This window comes from Phodopus roborovskii, unplaced genomic scaffold (assembly GCF_943737965.1).
Source record: "Phodopus roborovskii unplaced genomic scaffold, PHOROB, whole genome shotgun sequence".
Classification (NCBI taxonomy): Eukaryota; Metazoa; Chordata; class Mammalia; order Rodentia; family Cricetidae; genus Phodopus; species Phodopus roborovskii.
In genome coordinates this window covers 4,186,665-4,206,082 of record NW_026126432.1, presented here as the reverse complement: position 1 = coordinate 4,206,082, position 19,418 = coordinate 4,186,665, and the positions used below count along the sequence as shown (strand labels likewise).

The 19,418-nt window shown below is 37.6% G+C and overlaps 1 protein-coding gene across 1 annotated transcript; it reads left to right on the top strand.

The window, feature by feature from the left end:
* The first annotated feature begins 3,099 nt into the window (after positions 1–3,099).
* On the top strand, positions 3,100–17,930 carry Slc25a31 (solute carrier family 25 member 31). Its single transcript, XM_051185657.1, has 6 exons — positions 3,100–3,338; positions 10,050–10,177; positions 12,941–13,058; positions 13,826–13,980; positions 15,407–15,532; positions 17,489–17,930. The coding sequence occupies exons 1-6, from the start codon at positions 3,104–3,106 to the stop codon at positions 17,687–17,689; spliced, it is 963 nt and encodes a 320-aa protein (XP_051041614.1). The 5' UTR covers positions 3,100–3,103; the 3' UTR covers positions 17,690–17,930.
* The last annotated feature ends 1,488 nt before the right edge of the window (positions 17,931–19,418 follow it).

Here is a 19,418-nt window from a genome sequence, read left to right as displayed (position 1 = left end):
TCTCAGCCCAAAGTGAGAAAAATGTAACCATCGCTGATTTCAAGGAGAAAGGAGTAATAGCACAGAGGCCTTTCTCCCAAGTACTTTTATAGATAGTAGACCACTAGCATCTTTCCTTCCTTGATCAGCAGGTTGTCACGAAGCTAGTCAGTCAGTTTCAGGTCTAGATTGACAGCTTGACTAAGTGCCCTCAGTGTTAAAAAGTCGTATTCCTAAGTAAGTACTTTCTTATTGGTCTTGTATCACTGAATGCAGATAAGTGGATGCAGATGATAACATAGAGGAATAAGCAGTAATATCGTCAGCTGTCAAATCAAACATAAGCATGGAGGATGAGACAGTGGAAATGGCCCTGAAGGCATCAGACTTATTTTCTGTCTTCAGAGATACCATGTTCCCTCGGGCAAGAGATGGATCCACCCTTAAAACTACAGGTTGACATGGAGAGTAATTGAAGTAATGCCACCCTTAAATTTTTGCAAGCATTCTTGTTGATGCACTTCAATACTTAAAGGAGACAAACATTTCACTGACAAATAAAAAGCTGCTCATTTTTGGAATTTGCAGCAGGCTTCACAAAGGGTTTAGCAATCAATGTGATAAGACTAACTTTAAAAAAAAAACTATGAGTGATGATTAAAGAGTTGCTTCAGGGAGATTACTCTAAACACAGTCTATTAAATAGAAAGATGGACTGAAAACATAGACAGAGCTGGTGAGTCACTGGAAAGGAAGTAGTGGTAAATACATGGAACCGGGAGAACTTACCAGCTGACATCATGAGCAGCAATCAAAATACTAACAAGATTCCTGGTCTGTGGTCCTACATACAAAATTAGAAAGGTAATAGCACGGTTAAGATACCAATGAAAAATTAGGCCTTGTGTTCAGAAAAGCTCCAACTCATTAAGGTTCTTGTAGGTCAGACCACGTAAAAGGTAAGACAGGCTCTTTACTGAAAACTATCATACATGCTTTAAGAAACAATTAGGAATATGTATATGCTGCCATAGTGGGATCTGGTATATTTGATGGGAAAAAAAAGGAAAGAGGTATTCTTACCAAAGCAGCTTGAATGTATTACCAGCTTCTGATGAATCCTCAAATGTGGTGACAGGGCAGGTTTGTTGCACTGAGACCCTTTCAAGCACACTATGAGGTTAAAACTTCTTTCTCAATGGTGTTCATACTTGAATTGCTTTTTTTCATTTTCATTCTCCTACTGATAAAATAGAATGAATTTTCTAGGGGTTACATGTGTAATATTGCCCAAAACCAAAGCAATAATGTTTACTCCAACTGTCTTTTGTCAAGTATTAAATTTTCAAAAGTATATAACAATACTATATATGTCTGAAATTTTGGAAAATGTATTTTTAGGCTTCCTCCCTGGTGTCTAGCTGCCATAGTGCAGGAAGGTGCAATTTGGCTGCTTGAGGAGAAAGACCAGCAGCATTTCTCACCCAGCTGTTTACCCCTGAGTTAAAATGCTGGACCACCTGTCCTGTCAAGGCTCTATATGCTTCACTGACTTGTAGGGAAAACACACACATACCAAACAAAAACACAAGGAAGCTTGAATGCTTTACTGAGGGAGTGCCTCAGTTTCTCAGGAACTGAAAGGCACACAGTCCCCCAGGAGCCATGGACTCTAACCTGAAAAACATCTGATATATGATTCTCAAGGAAGCTACACCAGGCCAACTCCACGATTCCCTGTGAATAACCGGGGTGAAAATGACTAAAAGTCAGTAAATATATGAAACTGTCAAGAAACAAATTTTTAAAAATAAAAATGTACTTTTAGATACGCTTTATGGCATTCCAGAGGCTCAAATGGAAAGTAATTCAAGGGCCATAGTGGTGCACTTTAAGCACTTGGAAGGCAATGACAGGTGGATCTCTGTGAGTTCGAGGCGAGGCCAGCCTGGTCTACAGAGCGAGTTCCAGAACAGCCAAGGCTACACGAAGAAATCCTGTTTTGAAAACTAAAATAATAATAACAAGCAATTCAAAATTTATTGATGTACTCTGCAAGAGTTCTCATTTTAACTGGGTAAGTGTACATTTTAAAAGATCTTTCATTTGGCATTTGTCACTATAATTAGTAACAATAGCAAAAAAAAAAAAAGGTTTCTGTAAACTTTAAAGTTTTAAAAGAAAGGTTCTGTGGAGGAAAAAAATAGTTTATGGATTGCTCCTTAAGAAAGTCATTGGTTCTTAAACCTGTAAAGTAGGATTTCCCAAAGGGAGCCCCAGGCGTGATGATGCATGCCTTTAATTCCAACACTCTGAAAATAGAGGCTGGCATATCTCTATGAGTTCAAGGCCGCTTGATCTACATGCTAGTTCCTGGACAGCCAGGGCTACAAAGAAAAACCCGATTTTCCATAACACCTGCTGGAATGATTAGGGCCTAGCTTAATAATCAATTTAAACAAACCATCAACACATAATGCCACTGTCTATCTCCCTTGAATGTTTAGTTTCAGTCCAGAACCACTATTCAATAGAGATTTCAGTTCAAATATCCCAGTTTAAATAAAATAGGTTGACTTCTGAGGAGGAAATAGCAAATCTGATGTCCAGAGTGACTGGACAAATGGTCTGCGCTAAAGCAGACTGTAACATCTATTTAAGCCAGAGGCTCATGAAGCCAACAGAGCCTACACATGCTGGTAATATACACATGCAGCATCTGGCTAGAGTGTGGCTCCTGAGAAGAGAGCCGGAAACTAACTGCGAACTGAATCCGATGCACTTAATCATAGGGTACAAGTAGACTGAAGGACCTTCCACCCAGGAGGATCACTCATCACCCGCCTCGGCCCCCCCCCACCCCCCAACTCGGAGCGGCACCTGTATACTGCGCGTGCGCACTTGGAAACACGTGTTGGGGTCACGTGCGCCACGCCTGGTGGCAAGGCCGTTGGGCGCGCCTGCGCAGCTCTTCAGGCCCGTGCCCGATGTGCTGTTCTCCCAGCATCCTTAGCGCCGCCGCTTTCCCGCCAGGATAAAGCCGAAGCGGTTTTCCGGTCCTCATTATTGTCGCCCAGGTGTTAGTGTGGCGCTGCAGCCGTCGGTTGTCCGTCTTCTGTCCAGCATGTCGAGTGACTCCTCCAAGAAGCAGCCTTCGAAGAAGAGGTTGTTCGACCCTGTGTCCTTCGCGAAAGACCTGCTGGCCGGCGGGGTCGCGGCCGCCGTGTCAAAGACAGCGGTGGCACCCATCGAGCGAGTGAAGCTGCTGCTGCAGGTGCAGGCGTCCTCCAAGCAGATCAGTCCCGAGGCGCGCTACAAGGGCATGGTGGACTGCCTGGTGCGCATTCCCCGGGAGCAGGGTGCGTATGGTGCCACACTTGGCCTCTGTGTCCCAGACACGGGTGAGGGGGAGAGGCGACCCAAAGACAAAGGGGGTCGGTCACCCATAGGAACGGTGGTCCAGAGGAAAGGGGCTCATCCCGAGGTGGTGACTCAGAGGAAAGGGGGGTCACCTAGAGAAGGGAGAAGATGACCAGAAAGGGGGTTATCCAGAAAAGGGAAGCCTTTAGGGGCAGGGTGACACCAGAGGGACGATTCAGAGGAAATAAGGGAGCCATCCAGAGAAAAAGTAACCCAGGGGAAAAAGATCATCCAAAGAAGGGGTCACTCGAGGGGTGGTGCTGAGGAATTGTGTTACTCGGTGGGAAAGGGTGTGTTTTCCAGAGAAAAGAGAGCAATACGAAAGAAAGGGGGAGGGTAAGTCAGAAAGGGTTGTGTAGGGTAGAGGTAGCTGTCAGCTATAGCCTAGCAGATGTTTTTTTTTTGTTTGTTTGTTTGTTTGTTTTTTGTTTTGTTTTGTTTCTTGGTTTCTGGTAGTGTTGTGTTGGTAAAAAATGCAGGGGCACTGGTTTTTGGGGTTTTTTTTGTTTGTTTGTTGTTGAGACAAGGTCTATGTAGTGCTTGCTAGCCTGGAATTCTCTATGTAGACCAAGCTGGCATAGAACTTGAATTAATCTTACTGCCTGTTTTTGAGAATCCGTTTCTTTTTTTTCTTTTCTTTTTTTAATTTAATTTTTTTCTTATTTTACATATCGATCCCAGTTCCCTCTCCCTCGAATTCTCCCATACTCCCTATACCCTGTACCCCCACCACACTGCATCCCATCACCTACCACCCACCCCCAGGGAGGGTGAGGCCTCATGAGGGATCATCAAAGTCTGTCAAGTCACTTGGAGTAGGACCTAGGCCCTCCCCCCGTGTCTCTAGGCTAAGGGAGTATCCCTCTATGGGGAACGGGTTCCCAAAGTCAGTTCCTGAACTAGGGATACATCTGACATACATTGTCAGAGATATCATAGACTGCCCAGGCCTCCTAACTGACATCCATGTTCAGGGGTTCTGGGCTGGTCTTATGCTGGTTTCCTAGCAATCAGTCTGGGGTCCACAAGCTCCCCCTTGTTCGGATCTGTTTTCTAACCTACAAGAATTTAGTGTCCTCACTCATCTAACAGGCATTCTCAACACCAAGAAAGCCTTAAATGCATCCTGTTTGCAGGTGACACCCTAGCCTGCCCTTTCCGTATAGGTCTGTTAACATCAGTATTTGTGCTTTGAGTATACTTGTGCCTAGTTCAGAAAAAAAGGAGTATATGACTTCCCAGGGTGCAAGATGCTTTATATTAACTAGTATCCAAGTGGCTTCAAAGTTTCTTGAAGTAGTAAGCTTCTGAGAAGTACACATATGGATGCATTGTAGCCTCTGAGTATTCTGCTGCTTAATCTCAAAAAGCTCTGCTTATTTTAGAGAACAACTGAAGACCAGGCCTCCCAACAAGGTAGTTCTCTCTGTGCAGAGTGTTAGAGTAGGTCAAAACTCAGCAGTCAGGACAAGTAGTGTTTTAATGTCACTTCTGAAATCATTTACTTAAAACTACTTTGTGTGGCTTTGTGTTTGCAGTCATGTGTGCCATGGCATAGATGTGGAGTCAGGGAATAACTTGCAGGTGCCACTTCTCACTTTGCTCTGTGAGTGTCCTGGGGGGTGTGGTAGAACTCGGGTCATTGGGCTTGACAACAGGTGCTTTTACTTGTTGAGCCATTTCACCATCACTAACATGATTTTTAAAAATTAAAGTTAAACAGAAAAACATCAACAACACCAAGCAAAATACAAATAAACCATAAGATCAGTATTCCTTTTTCAAATTTGTTTTAGGTATGAATTTTTTTATTAATATTGAAATGATATGAAAGCCCTTCATGATCCATTGCTGAAATTGTTCCTGTGTTAGGTAATCAGCTTATCAGAAGTCTTGTATCCATTTAGATATTCAGGTGCTATTGAAAACCCTGTAGAAACTTTAAGAGAAAATAGATGTGATGTTTATTCAGAGCAGGAAATGAAATGGCTTCAACTCCAGAGCAGTCCTTTCCTTTTGCTGCTACTAGGTCTATAGTAGAGTTTTCTCAAAATAATAGAACAATGGTCTCTATCCAGGTAGGGTATTGCTTAAGCTAAAATGTTGGGTGACAGCCTGGGCAGCATATTAAGACACACCACTTGAAACAAGAAAATGGGGATTGAGGAAAGTACTTTATTTCTAGAGATGTGATTACAACTATTCCTGATGATTGAGTAGAACGTAGGGGATTAAGAGTGGAGTCTAGGCAGTATCTAAAGTCCACATAGAGTAGCCATCTGCAGGGCTGACAAGATGGCACAGGGTTAAGAACATGCTTTCTTGTAGAGGACTTGAGTGTGGTTCTCATCATCCATGTGGCTGCTTATAACCATCTATAATTCTAGTCCCATGGGTCTGATGTTGTATTCTGGGTTTGGTGGCACCAGGCATGCACATGGTACACATACATAAATACAAGCAAAACATTCATACACACAAAATAACTTTTTTAATTACTTAATTTTTGTTTTGTTAGATAAGCTCTCACTATGTAGCTCTGGCTGGAACTAAATATGTAGACCAGGCTGCCGTCTCACTCACGGAGATCCACCTGCCTTTACCTCCTGAGTGCTGGGATTAAAATCATGAACCACCACACCCAGTTTATAACTAAATTTTTAAAAATATACTGACTATATGGAGGAACAGACAGAATGATAACAAGTTCAAGGGCTTGTCAAATCTACATTTGGAGGCCTATTTTGAAAAAGGAAGTGGCTCTAATAAAGTGTTCTAGTCAGGTTATGATTCCCAATGCTATTGTATCTTAAATATTTTTTAGGGTTTCTTTAAACTTTGAGAACGTGTTTCTTGATTTTTAAAATTCAACTCCTGAAATACAACTCTTACAGCTTCGGTTAATTCTATATATTTTTCTGGTCTTCATTATCTTTACCTTCAAGACGTAGTCATAAGCAGAACTTTGAGAAACTGTTCTGTGTGGGTCATTGTTACTAAGGCATCAGGATAACTCACAGCAGGGAGAGCATTGCCATCTAGAGGCATTTTGAAATATTATGGGGAAAGTTTTGTGTGTCCAGTCCAGAGAGATATAATCCTAAAACACAATAACATAAAAACAAGGGTCAGGAGGACTCCTGCAAGTTCAAGGACGACCTGAACTGCTGCTTAGTAAGATCCTGTCTCAGAAAGAAAGGAAGAGGGGAAAAAGGACCCACTGTTATTTGATTTAAGGATACCTTTGTCTCGAAAACTTCATTTGTGTTCAGTGTGTTAACCAAAGCTGCAAGACTCTTCTGTTCTTTTATAAAATGAACATCTGGTACAGTAGTCAGAATTACAGTAAATAACTCATGATCTGAATTAGCTATTTCTAAAATGATCAAATGTGTTTGTGAGCCGTGGAAAAACTGGGAAGACCAGCACCTTTCTCATGTGACTGCAAACCAGTTTCTTGGTCTTTTTCAGTTTAAATCTCCCTTGATTGGTTGGAAATACTCCTACAAAAATGTGCTTTCTGAACCTTTTAAAAGTGACCCTAGAGCGAGGCATTGGTGGTGAATGTCTTTAATTCCAGCACATGGGGAGGCAGAGGCAGGCTGATCTCTGTGAGTTTGAAGCTGGCCTGGTCTACAAAGCAAATTCCAGGACAGGTTCCAAAGCAATACAGGGAAACCCTGTCTTGAAAAAACAAAACAAACAACAAAAAACAAGTGACTCTATCCTTTGCTAGTGTAGTATCAATGTTTTACTATGGCTGTGGTCTAGAATAGTAAGTCTTAGTGTCATTTGCACAGTCAGAGTTCACTTTCTGAGTTCTTTCTTTCAGAGGTCAGATTCTGGAAACAAATGTGTAGCTCTGTTTTTGAAAGTTTTTATTAACCAATAAGAACTTAAATACCACTAAAAATACTCCAAAAATGAGTTTTACACCATCCTCTGTAATTTAGCACAATTCTTAACTAACAATAAATATTCCCTTATAATTTTTTTAAATTCCTCATGTTTAATTTTTTTGTTTTACTTCCACTTGACAGTTCCCCGCCCCTACACACACACACACACCTTTTAGACCCATTTTCATGTAGTTCTAGGTGGCCTCAAATGCTGGGGTTAAAGAAAAGTGTGCACTACCACACCTGAAAGTTAGTCTTTCAGGTGCATATATATGAGGGAGCATATATATGATAAACATTTTTGTGGACATGTGAGTTATTCTGTCAAACTGCTTGTGCTTTAGTTCTAATTCTATATAATTACAAGTTACACTGAACAAATTCTCTGAGCCCTAGAAGCCATTTTAACCCAAAACTTCATCTGGATAAAGGGGAAAATACTACTCCATAGTGGGTAGGTAATAGTGGTAAATGAGTTAAAAGAAATATCTAGCAAATTACTATTTTTCTTGCTAATATTGCCTCAAAATTGTTTTTTCTACCTTTCTTGATGGAAATCTTGACATTATACATCTACCTTGTACAGGAAAAATGTTTTCATATGTGTGTTATCTTGGTAACTACCATCAAGCAAATTAAGTTATTAATAACCATATATAATTAAAACATTTTGTATATTTTCAGTGTTATGATTCACTCTTAGTAAATTTGAAGTATACACCAGTGCTATTAATAATAGTAACCATCCTGTGGATCCCCAGCTCTGGGATCCCTCCCATCCTAATGGGAGCTGTTTGCTTACTTTCATAAAGTTTGCATACTTCGTGTTATATACCCAAAACTTACTCACCCCATATAACCAACATCTCACTTTTCTCCATTTATTTAACCCCAGACACAAACCTCCCCAACCTCTGGGAATCACCATGTTTTTAGAGTCTATTATAAATGATACCATGTGACATTTTTCTTTCCATACCTTCCTGTTTCAATTAGCATAATATCCTCAGGTTCATTTATGATTATTAAAAATAGATACTTCTTGAATATGATACATTCTAAACACTCCTCCTTCTACTCCTCTCAGTTCCTCCCCACCTTCCCTCTGCCCCAGATCCATTCCCCCTCTTTTTACTCTTCAGAAAAGACCAAGCTTCCAAGAGATGACAGCCAAACAGGAAACTATAAGACAAGGAAAAAGCTGTCATATCTATGCTGGGACAAGGTAACCCAGCAAGAAGAAAAGACTGCCAAAAGCAGGCACAAGACTCAGAGATACAGCCTGGCAGTGGTGGTGCACACCTTTAATCCCACCCAGCACTTGGGAAGCCAGCCTAGTCTGCAGAGTTCCAGGAAAGCCATGGCTGAGAAAACCTATCTCAAAAGGAGAGAGAGCGATACACTTGCATCCACTCTTAAAAGGCCCACAAAAACACCACACTACATATAGTCAGAGGACCTGATGCAGACCCTTGCAGGCTCCATGCTTGTCAATCAGTCTCTGTGAGCTTGTGTGTACCCTGCTTAGTTGTTTCAGTGGGCCATATTCTCCTGGTGTCCTATATTTCCTCTGACTCCTGCAATATTTCCTTTCCCTCTTTCGAGGGGTTCCCCAATCTCCAAGAGGAAGGACCCAATGGTGAACTCTATTTTAAATTCTTTGCACATAATGTCTGGCTGCAGGTCTGTGCACCAATATATTCTCATGTTCATAGTTGTAAAGTGCCAGATTTTTTCTTTTAAGGAACAGTAATTCTATTGTGTATATATTCTACACTTCTTAATTTATCTGCTGATGGATGCTTAGGCTGTTGTTTGTTGCACTGCATATACAAATATAGACATCTTCAACATCTTATTTTAGATCCTCTATATATGTACTCAGGAGTGGAATTGTGGACCCCGTGGTGGTTCTGCCTTTTAGTTTTGTAGAGAATCCCATACATGGTTCTTTTTTTTCCTACATACTTGACTAATATTTTTGTCTTTTGATGGCAGCTATTCTAACAGATACAAAATAACTGTGGTTTTAATTTGCATTCTCCCCATTTCAAGTCCTGTATAAGAAAACATTTCATTTTATGAAATCCCTGTCCTTTGAATATTTATTTTTAAAGGCCTGATTTGGGGTACTCTTTAGTGTGGGTAGAGATATACTATTCAAAGTACACTGTCAAAACACTTGACAGTTTGCCATCTGCTGAAAATAATTAAGATTATGGGAGAGTTAACTGTCATGTTCCAGGGGAGCTCTGCATTTCAAGTCACATGATGGCTGAGTCATGAGGGTTGAGTGGTCAGTACTTGAAGAACTGAGGTGGGAGATTATTACTTCACAGATTAAGAGAGTCTACCTTGAAATACAATGGATCAACTCCTCTTCTGCCACTGAGAATCCCCCTTCTCCCTCTTTTGTAAATTCCAGCTTTTTTAATTCTCATGACTGTATGTATAATTCCTAAGTGGATCTGTTTGGTGCAGTGTACTAACACATAACTGCTTTACTACTGTAGGAATTAGTATCAAGGTTTGGGGATGTGGCTGGAGGTTATTAGTGAGGCTTCTTTCCCACTGACTAGTTAGTCCTGTGTTTGCCTAGCTAATACTTTGATAAGTTCTTTAGATTTTATGTTTGAAATGAATAAAATTGGGATGGGCTGTATAGTTAATGCTGCTGTTTCTGCCTTCAGTAAAAGTGTTAAAACACATTCTTTACTAATGCAAAATATATTTGTGTGTTTGATTCTGTAGGTTTTTTAAGTTATTGGCGTGGCAATTTGGCAAATGTTATTCGATACTTTCCAACACAAGCATTAAACTTTGCTTTTAAGGACAAATACAAACAACTATTCATGTCTGGAGTTAATAAAGAAAAACAGGTAATTATGTTTCAATATGTCTAAAATTTTACAAAAAAACTATTGAATTTATCTTACCTATAATATCTTATTTAGAGTGAAGGAACAGTGGTATCTTTAAAAATAATAAAATGGAGCACATAAAATGTTGACAAGTTAGTATATATATACATATATGTATATATATAGTTATAAAAACTATATTAGCTTCAACAAGTTTTGTGAAATCTCTAGCTTAAGTAACCAAAGGATCATTGGTCTCATGACATTATTTCCCAGAGTAAATACTAAATGTAATTCATAATTACTGCTTCTCATAAGCATAAAGAAACAGCCATCAAGTTTGTATTTCTTACCACTGGGTTGCTTATTCCCTGAAGAAATGAATTGTTTTTCCTTTATGGAAATGAATCATGAGAGGAATTTCTGGAGTGTAAATGAGTAGTAGAGCACATTCTTTGCATGTGTGGGACTCAGATTTAATCTCCAGCACAGAAGCTGAGACAAGAAAGGTCAAGCTATGAGAAAATGATGTAATAAACAGAGTGAGTAAGGCTTGGGAGATTAAAGTTTAGTAGACAAAGTATTTGTTGCAGAATCAGAATCTGAGTTTTTTTTTAAAGAAAGAATTGGAACCTGGTTGTGTCCACTTGTAATCCTCATGCTGGGAAAGGGAGACCGCCATACCCTTGGGGTCTACTGGCCAGCCTGCCCAGCCTAATCAGTGAGCTCCAGTCAATAGGAGCTCACCCCACTCAGACTCACCCCACCCCACCCCCAAATGCAAGGTATACATAGCACCTGAGGAATGACACCCAACGTTGTTCAGTCCATGCACGCACACGTGGACACACACACACACCCCACACACCATAGCAAACAGAAAATCAATAATGGTATTGGAGGTTTAATAACTTTTAATAACTAGGAATAGACTGGAAAGTACAGTGAATATGTAAGCCAGTCACCTCCTTTGTCACCATTACACTAAAACAGAGGATACAACAAAAAAGAAATGAGAAGGCGATACCCTTGATGAACATAGACCAAAGAAAACCCTTCAACAGAATTCTAGCTCATGAAATCCAGCAGCACATTAGAGAGAGAACAGAAAGTATTCCTTCTGACCAAGTGGGATTCATTCCAGACATGCAAGGATGGGATAACTTGTTTATAATCTGAAGTTCAAGGTTAATATCACAGTGATTTTTGATGGCCTTTCTTTAGGTCAGGGGATCTTAATTTGGGATCCATGGTGTGTCAACACTACCTATAACACCAAATGTGTTTATATATAGGTGATTTCTCTCCCCCCACCCCACCCAGGGAATGAGTCTATCTTTAGATTTTAAAAACTCAAGTATCTATTTATCAAAAAATGAATAACAATTCCATATCTATTTTTTACTAACTGCATAGACTCTAATTGCTCATGTCAGGTTCCTAAGAAAGTCTGGTCCAGCTCATCTTTTATTGCCAGATTTCTGTGGATTAGTGACACCCCTGTGTCACATGTAATCTCCCAGTACAGTTGGCTGTCTGTGATAATATAAGATGATACACAGTAGTACAGATCCATTTCACTTAAAAGGTGCCAGTAAGGAAACAGTAAGTGGCATTACCTATATCGTCATTATTGATCACACATCTCTGGGCAAAGTCCCATGACTTGCTCTGAGAAAAAAACAAAATCAAAACAAACAACAAAAAACAACCCAGATGACCTAAAAATCTGACCAGCCAATGAAAACAGTTGGTTGACAGACAAAATTTGATGTGTCCATCCATATAGCACTATCATTTGGCACTTAGAGGATGAAGTATAGTATTAGATGTTGCCACATAAATCAACCTTGAAAGCATCAAGTGGAAAAAACAAACGATTTTATATATTGTGTTATTTCATTCATATGAAATCTCTGCAATTGACACTATAAAGAGATATATTAAAAGGTACCTAGGGCTCAAGGAGTTAGGAAGGATGTAGATTGACTTTGGAGGTCATAAAAGTTAAAACTGGTGATGGATTATTCAGCCCTGTGTATCCAACCATTGTTGAATTGTATTCAAGGATGAGGTGTGAATTGTATTTAAATGTATTAAATACAATCTTGGCCTCAAGGATTGTAATCTGAAGGAATGTAAATACATATAAGGATCTACAGTTGAAAAGGTGTTAAGTACAATTTTAAAATAAAAATCTGGAATGTAGTAACACATTTTAAACCTTGGTCCTATGATTCACATTTTAAGTATTCGTAGGAAGGTGATATGGTTATAGAGAGTTTTGCAAGGCTAGGGAGGAGAGATGTCACAAAATAAATAGAAGTTAAAGCATGATGTAACAACTGTTTTTGTTTATGTAAAGCAATGAGAAGGACATTCTAGGCCAAGATAAAATTAGGAGTTTCAAAGCAGTCTAAGACTTAAAAGTAATATTAGAAACATTAGGACTGAATTTGACTAGATTTTTTTCATTTGATTTCTGTTTGATTTGATTCTATTTTGTGGTTATAAAGGCCTTGTATCCTGCATTTTCCTTAACAGCTCTAGTTTAGATATGCTGTTCTATTCCCATAAACTCATAATGCTGTCCTGGGCTGTGTCCCCAGCATAGGAGCAAGATGGGGAAGAGGCCCCATAGGAAATGTGCAAATTGTCATAGATATTGATAAGAGAAGCTTATAAATATTAGGTTGCTTTTTAACCTTTGTGAAAAGTAATTCAGCTATTTTGAAAAGTCATATTCTACAGGTTAATGCTTTTAAATTTTGAATGTTTCAGTTCTGGAGGTGGTTTCTAGCAAACCTGGCTTCTGGAGGAGCTGCTGGAGCAACATCTTTGTGTGTGGTGTATCCACTAGATTTTGCCAGAACCCGATTAGGTGTTGATATTGGAAAAGGTACAGTTTTTATAAGTATTAACTATTCCTTTGTTCTTTTAACTATTATGTATTGACATTGTTATCAAATATGTTATATTAGAATTATTTTTATTTATGTGTATGTGTCTGTGTGAATGAATGTCGTGTGAATACAGGTGCCGGGTAAAAACCAGAAAAGGATGTTCAATCCCTGGAACTGAAATTGCAGGCACTTGTTAGCCATCTAGCATGAGTGCTGGGAATGGAACTCATGTCTTTGTAAGAGCAGCAAACACTATTTTAACTGCTCAGCCATTTTTTTCCAGTTCCTAATCTACACAATTTATTCTGAACCAAATATGTAGTCTTTGGGCTTGAATATCTTTTTTCTTTCTTTCTTTTTAAAAGAGAAATTGCCAATGCACATTTAACAAGAATGTAAACCTAAGGCTTGCCTATAACTTGTTTCCTCATGGATCCTTCTGTATGCCTTACTTGTTTGTAGTGGTTCTTGTTTGGTGAGAGTAAAACTCTCACCTTGGAGATTTCCTTTGTTTCTTTCTCAATAGTTTTTCATAATTCCTTATAATTTTGATGAAATATTTCAAGTCAAATTGCTTACTTTTGTAAGAGATTAATATTTCCACTTAATTACTTTTAAAATACCTACTGAAACCTTGAATGAATGGGGAGATTATTTGTGTCCTTTAGTTAGAAATTTTCAGATTATTGAATCTTTAAAATGTTTAATTACTTTAAGATCTTTGATATAAATGTTACTTATAGTTTTCATTGTTTTATTTTAGGTCCTGAGCAACGGCAATTCAAGGGTTTAGGGGACTGTATAATGAAAATAGCGAAGTCAGATGGAATTATTGGCCTATACCAAGGATTTGGTGTCTCCGTTCAGGGTATCATTGTTTACCGAGCCTCTTATTTTGGAGCTTATGACACCGTTAAGGTAATTTGGTGACTTTAAATGGTCTATTGGGTACATGGCTTGTTTTTTGTCCTAATTAGTATATTCTAATTAACATATAATTACTTTAATAACATAAATACAAATAAATGATAAAATGGAGAAGAAATTTTATTTAATCTTAATACATGACAATTATATGAATATAATTCAGTTAAATTAAAACTATTATAACTGAACTGACATGAACATTTTGTCAGCAATGAAGCTTTAAAGGTTTTTAGTATATGTGCTGCCAAAGCAAGCACGCTTTTAAGGTTTGTACAACATAAACAGGATATCATAGAAAGTGCACTGCTTGGGCCTCTATATATTCAGCAGATAAAAAGACATGTTCTAACTTTTTTCTGATTACATTAATTTTATTATCACCTTATGTAGCTAATCAGCATGTAAACTAAGGAAGGGCTAATTTAAACGTGACTTGATTCAACCAGTGGCTACTGTTAGATTCTGTTACTTTTTTTCAGGTTGCTTTGTAGTTTGCCTTTTCAGTTCAGACTTTAATAGCACTTCCATATGCAGTACTTAGTTCTAGAAAACTTTACTAAGTACTCAACAACTTCAAGTTATTTTGTAAGTTTAAGGTGCCTATTTTAAAGATATATAACCTAAGAATTGTTAAGATAGGTATTTATTAAATCAAAAACAAAGCATCTTTGCTCTTAATCACTATAGCATGTTTCCTAAAGGAATCAATTAAAATACTATCAGTGTTTTTTATTAAAAGTTGAGAGGAATTTTACAGTTGACTTTCATGTTACTCCTCTTCCTCTCTTGATAACATGATTGTAGTTAAATAACATTGTGATCTGGAAATGTTTCTTTTAGTTTAGCGTGTTTTTGAAGCTTTTACATTATTGGAAATTGCATCTCAAATGCATCATATAATCATAGAAGATGTCCTGTGCATTCTCCATGTGCCTTTCTGTTATCTCCTGCAGTAGTGGCAGTTAGAAATGCTTCTTCACCAGCATGGAGCTGTAAAGGTGCTCGTCAAATATCATCAGGCATCTTTTCACTCTTCAGCTATACAAGAAAGGCCTTTGTTGGTCAGTGGATGCTGACGTTTTGTTTTAGGTACCATTAACGAGTCTGATTTTAATAGAATATATGTTTTATTTCCATAAATCTGAAGCATCACCATGTGTGAACATCATACCTTTTCTAACCAAATGCTGTTATGTAGTCCAGCTAGATTTGATTTCAACCGTGGTTCTGGATTCTACATGCTAGTAGGCAAGCACTTTACCACTGAGCTACTTTCTCAGCTTCAGATGTTTTTTTAATTGTACTTTATTATGTCATCATCTTTCATATATTTATAAAAAATATCCTTTGAATTAAGAATTTAAGATGCTTTGGAAAACTAGATTATTAATTACTTCATACATTTTTTTTCTCCTAGGGCTTAATGCCAAAACCAAAGGAAACCCCATTCCTTGTCTCTTTTATCATTGCTCAAATTGTGACTACCTGCTCTGGAATACTCTCCTATCCCTTTGACACCGTTAGAAGACGTATGATGATGCAGGTAATGGATTTGTAAGCTTAACTGAATTTGTGTCTTACATGTAGATGTGATGTGTTTGGATTTCAGAGGCATTTTAGCTGAGAGGCAAAGTTCATTTGTCTACTTTGTATACTCCAGCTTGTATTGTTTCATGCTATAAAAGAGCAAGCAGCCAGCAAAGTTTTTTTCCTTTCTGCTATGAGAACAAAGCAGTCTACTACTCATTTTGCTTCTAGGAGTGAGAAGAGTGATAGAGATTGGATGAATATATCCAACTTTTTACATTGTTTTGGAATAATTACTGTTTGATGTTTTTTTTTTTTTTTTTTTTTTTTTGCCTTTGTGTATGTTTGTGTGCCAGCTATGTGCCTAGTGGTGCTTAAGGAGGCCAGAAGGGGGACTTCGGGTCCCCAGGAACTGGATTTACAGGTGGTTGTGAGCCACCATATGAGTTCTGGAAATCAAATTTAGGTCCTTTAAAAGTTCAGCAAGCATTCTGACTACTGAGCAATATCTCCAGCTTCCAGATATCCATCTGAGCTGAAATATTACCTCAAGGAAATTCAGTTATAGACTATTAGCATAATAATTTCCTATTGCGGTATATTTATGATAACCTATGTTCTAAACATAAATGCCTAAATTTTATGTATTCCATTTCTTACGTGTTATATTCATTTGTTCAGTAAATGTTTGACTGCTTAGTCTACACTAAATTCTGGTGATACAAATAGAACCTGCATCCAAACTCAGTGCTGTATTGAAGACACACAGTTATTTATGATTAAAAATAAATGTGTAAAGGACCTAGGAATGCCTAACAAAGGAATGCACACTGCCTAGGTGATCAGAATCAGCTTTCTTAAAGCAGAATCTCATTGACTGGAGTAGAACCCATGGAATATGCAACTTTCCTTGTGATAGTGACTTTGACAGTTGCATCTCTGAGGCAATAATTTTATAGTTGTAGGATTTATTTTCCTGGAAATTGTAAATTATGTTTTTTAGGTTTAATTTTCTATGTTTTCTGAGTTTTAAAAATATCATGAAGTTTGTTATATGTTATTGTTTTAAATCTCAGATCACCTGCATTTATGTTGTCCTTGACATTTATAATAATTTGGAGGCCATTCTTTTTCTAAAACATACAGAAAATTTTCCCCAAAATATTTCAAATAACTGATTTAACTTTTCATGTTATTTTTTTCATTATTTTTTATTTAAAACATCTTTGTGTGTTTCTGCATTCATCTGTGTGAGTGAAGGTATGCATATAAAGGTCATAAGACAACCTCAGATGTCAGGCCTTGCTTGAGACCTGCCTCTTATTTACCTGCCACTAACAGGTTAGCTCTCCCTTGAACTTCCAGGAGTCTCCAGTTTCCATCCCATCCCCTACAGGAGCCCTAGAACTTCAGGCTTCAAGTGGGTTCTGGAGGTCTGAAGTTAGGTCCTCACACTTAAGTAAGCTCTACACTACCTCCCCAATCAAAAGCTCTTGTTTTCTGCTTCCTTTATGACTTGTGCTTACTTACTTGTTCTGTTTTGTTTATTATAAAGCTTTTAAATCCGATTCATTTTTTAACCCCTTATAAACTTATCACTAGTACAGCATCTACAGATTAATTTAAAGAATCTTGGGGTCATTTTTTTTTCCAGGCTTTCTCTTAAAAAATATTTTCCTAATGGCAAAACATATTTTCCTAGTGTTTATTTTTGTCTACTTTTTTCAGTTAATTATGAAATGTGGTGAGATTAAACCACGGTGTATGTGATTTCCTTTAATGTTTGGCAAACACAGTGTATGGTCAGTTTTCAAATGTTTCTGAAAAATGTGAACATTCTTCACTCTCTCAGTACAGTATTAAGTATATTCTCATTAACTGAACACAGCATTAATGTTATCCATAGTGCTGATTCCTAAAACATCCTAAAAGATAAGAAACTAATAGAAAATTATTTGTCTTTTTAACATAGAGCGGTGAGTCCGAACGGCAATATAAAGGAACCATAGACTGCTTTATGAAAATATACCATCATGAAGGAACTGCTGCATTCTTCCGTGGTGCCTTCTCCAACATCCTTCGTGGTACAGGTGGTGCTTTGGTGTTGGTGTTATATGATAAAATCAAAGAATTCCTCAATATTGATATTGGAGTTGGTTCATCAGGAGAGTAAATCGAGAAGTGCTTATTTCTAATGTACAAAAACATGATAATTGCATAGCTGCCATTTTTATATATTTTGATAGTGTGTTACTACTGTCAGTGTCTCTTACAGTGTTTATTTTGCAATAAAGAAAAGACTTTTTCAAGATTTTAGTATTAAAAGTCAAAACAAAATGGGTTATCTTCCCACGTAGACCCAGAATCATTTAGTGAGGCATTTTGTTATAGGTAGTGTATGTTACTTCTGTTGAAAAAAATCTTAACACTTGTGATGAACACTGTATAATGTGAAGTCTGAGAAATGGAAGTATCTTTAAATTTCTGTTTGCTTAGGACAGCTGTAATCCCATCTTTCAGAAATTGTATAGTATGGCAAATAGTTCCTAAACATTTATCAAGGGTTGTCATCAGTAACTCTTACATAAATCAGCTTTCTTCTACAGTTAATGCAACTCAAGCATGACTGTTAGCACTTATAGTACCATAGTTTTGATAAACACAAATTGTACCAAAAAGTTGATAATGACTTAATGACACTATCAAACTATTTTAAAAGTATAGAATGGGTTATTTGCTAAAGTTTAGTATTGCAAGTGTGAGTTTATCTTGGAATAAGAAATCTCCCTTAAATATTAGATTTTGTATTCTGTATTGATAATAAAGCAAATTCAAAACTACTGTGATGAGCCTTTTCTCCCCAACACACACACACAAATTTTACCTATAAGCACACTATCAGAACTATTTGTTTGTTTTGAGACAGGGTTTCTCTGTATATCTCTAGCTGTCCTGGAATTCACCCTATAGACCGGGCTGGCTTCTAACTCACAGAGATCTGCATACCTCTATTTTCCTGAGTGCTGGTATTAAAGGTGTGTACCACCACTGCCCAGCTATAGTAACATTTTTGATGAAGTGAAACTAGCTTACAGCTAAGCAACAAAAGAATGTTCCTCAAGCTGGGCATGGTGGAGTATGCCCATAATCCTAGCACTGTAGGAGACTCAGGCAGGAGGATCCAGAGTTCAAGACATAGAGATTTATGGATTAATAGAGAGACCCTGTCTCATAACAAATAATTCTCTAAGGAGAAGTGTTAAGTGCTATTTCCAAGTAGTAGGAGATGCTCATTTTTTTTTCAGAGATGGGAATATTTTCCCACATTAAAATGAGCTAAGATATTACTATTTATAGAGCCATACTTGGAGGAAAAAAATCTTTAAAGTCCTGAATAGCACAGGTAAAGAATGAGCTATTCACCAAGATGCTTAGCATCCTAGATTGAGCTGAACTCTGTATGACACTAAACTGTTATCAAAGATCAGTTACAGTGAACAAAATAGTATAGGCTTCATAAGGAAATATCTTAGTATTGAGACTAGTGTTGGCAAAGCACAGCAAAGGTATGCTTAAATTGATACTTAATTACTAGTGCTCAATTTGTTAGTCTTGTTTATTAGTAAGTTCCTTTATATTTTTTTCTAAAACACAGAAGTTAGAGCAACATTTTTTTTCATGGAATATTTGAGTCAACATGCTGACTGAAGTTGAACAGTGAATTTAAAATAAGATCTGTTGTTTCTGTTCATGTGTTTTTCAATGGGAATTAGCAAAATGCAATTTATTCAAGTGTTATTGAACCTCTGTTTAGTATGTGGACATTATTATATTTTAGTCAGTTCTATAAAATAGTACTGTGGGAGGCATAGTATCTTTTTCTACCAAAAGGGGCCTCATTA

Excerpts from the sequence above, each read along its gene's own strand:
- Slc25a31 (XM_051185657.1), top strand. The coding sequence starts at position 3,104 with ATGTCGAGTGACTCCTCCAAGAAGCAGCCTTCGAAGAAGAGGTTGTTC. Across the intron at positions 10,178-12,940 it reads GAGTTAATAAAGAAAAACAG|TTCTGGAGGTGGTTTCTAGC; the intron begins GTAATTATGTTT and ends TGAATGTTTCAG. Across the intron at positions 15,533-17,488 it reads GAAGACGTATGATGATGCAG|AGCGGTGAGTCCGAACGGCA; the intron begins GTAATGGATTTG and ends TTTTTAACATAG.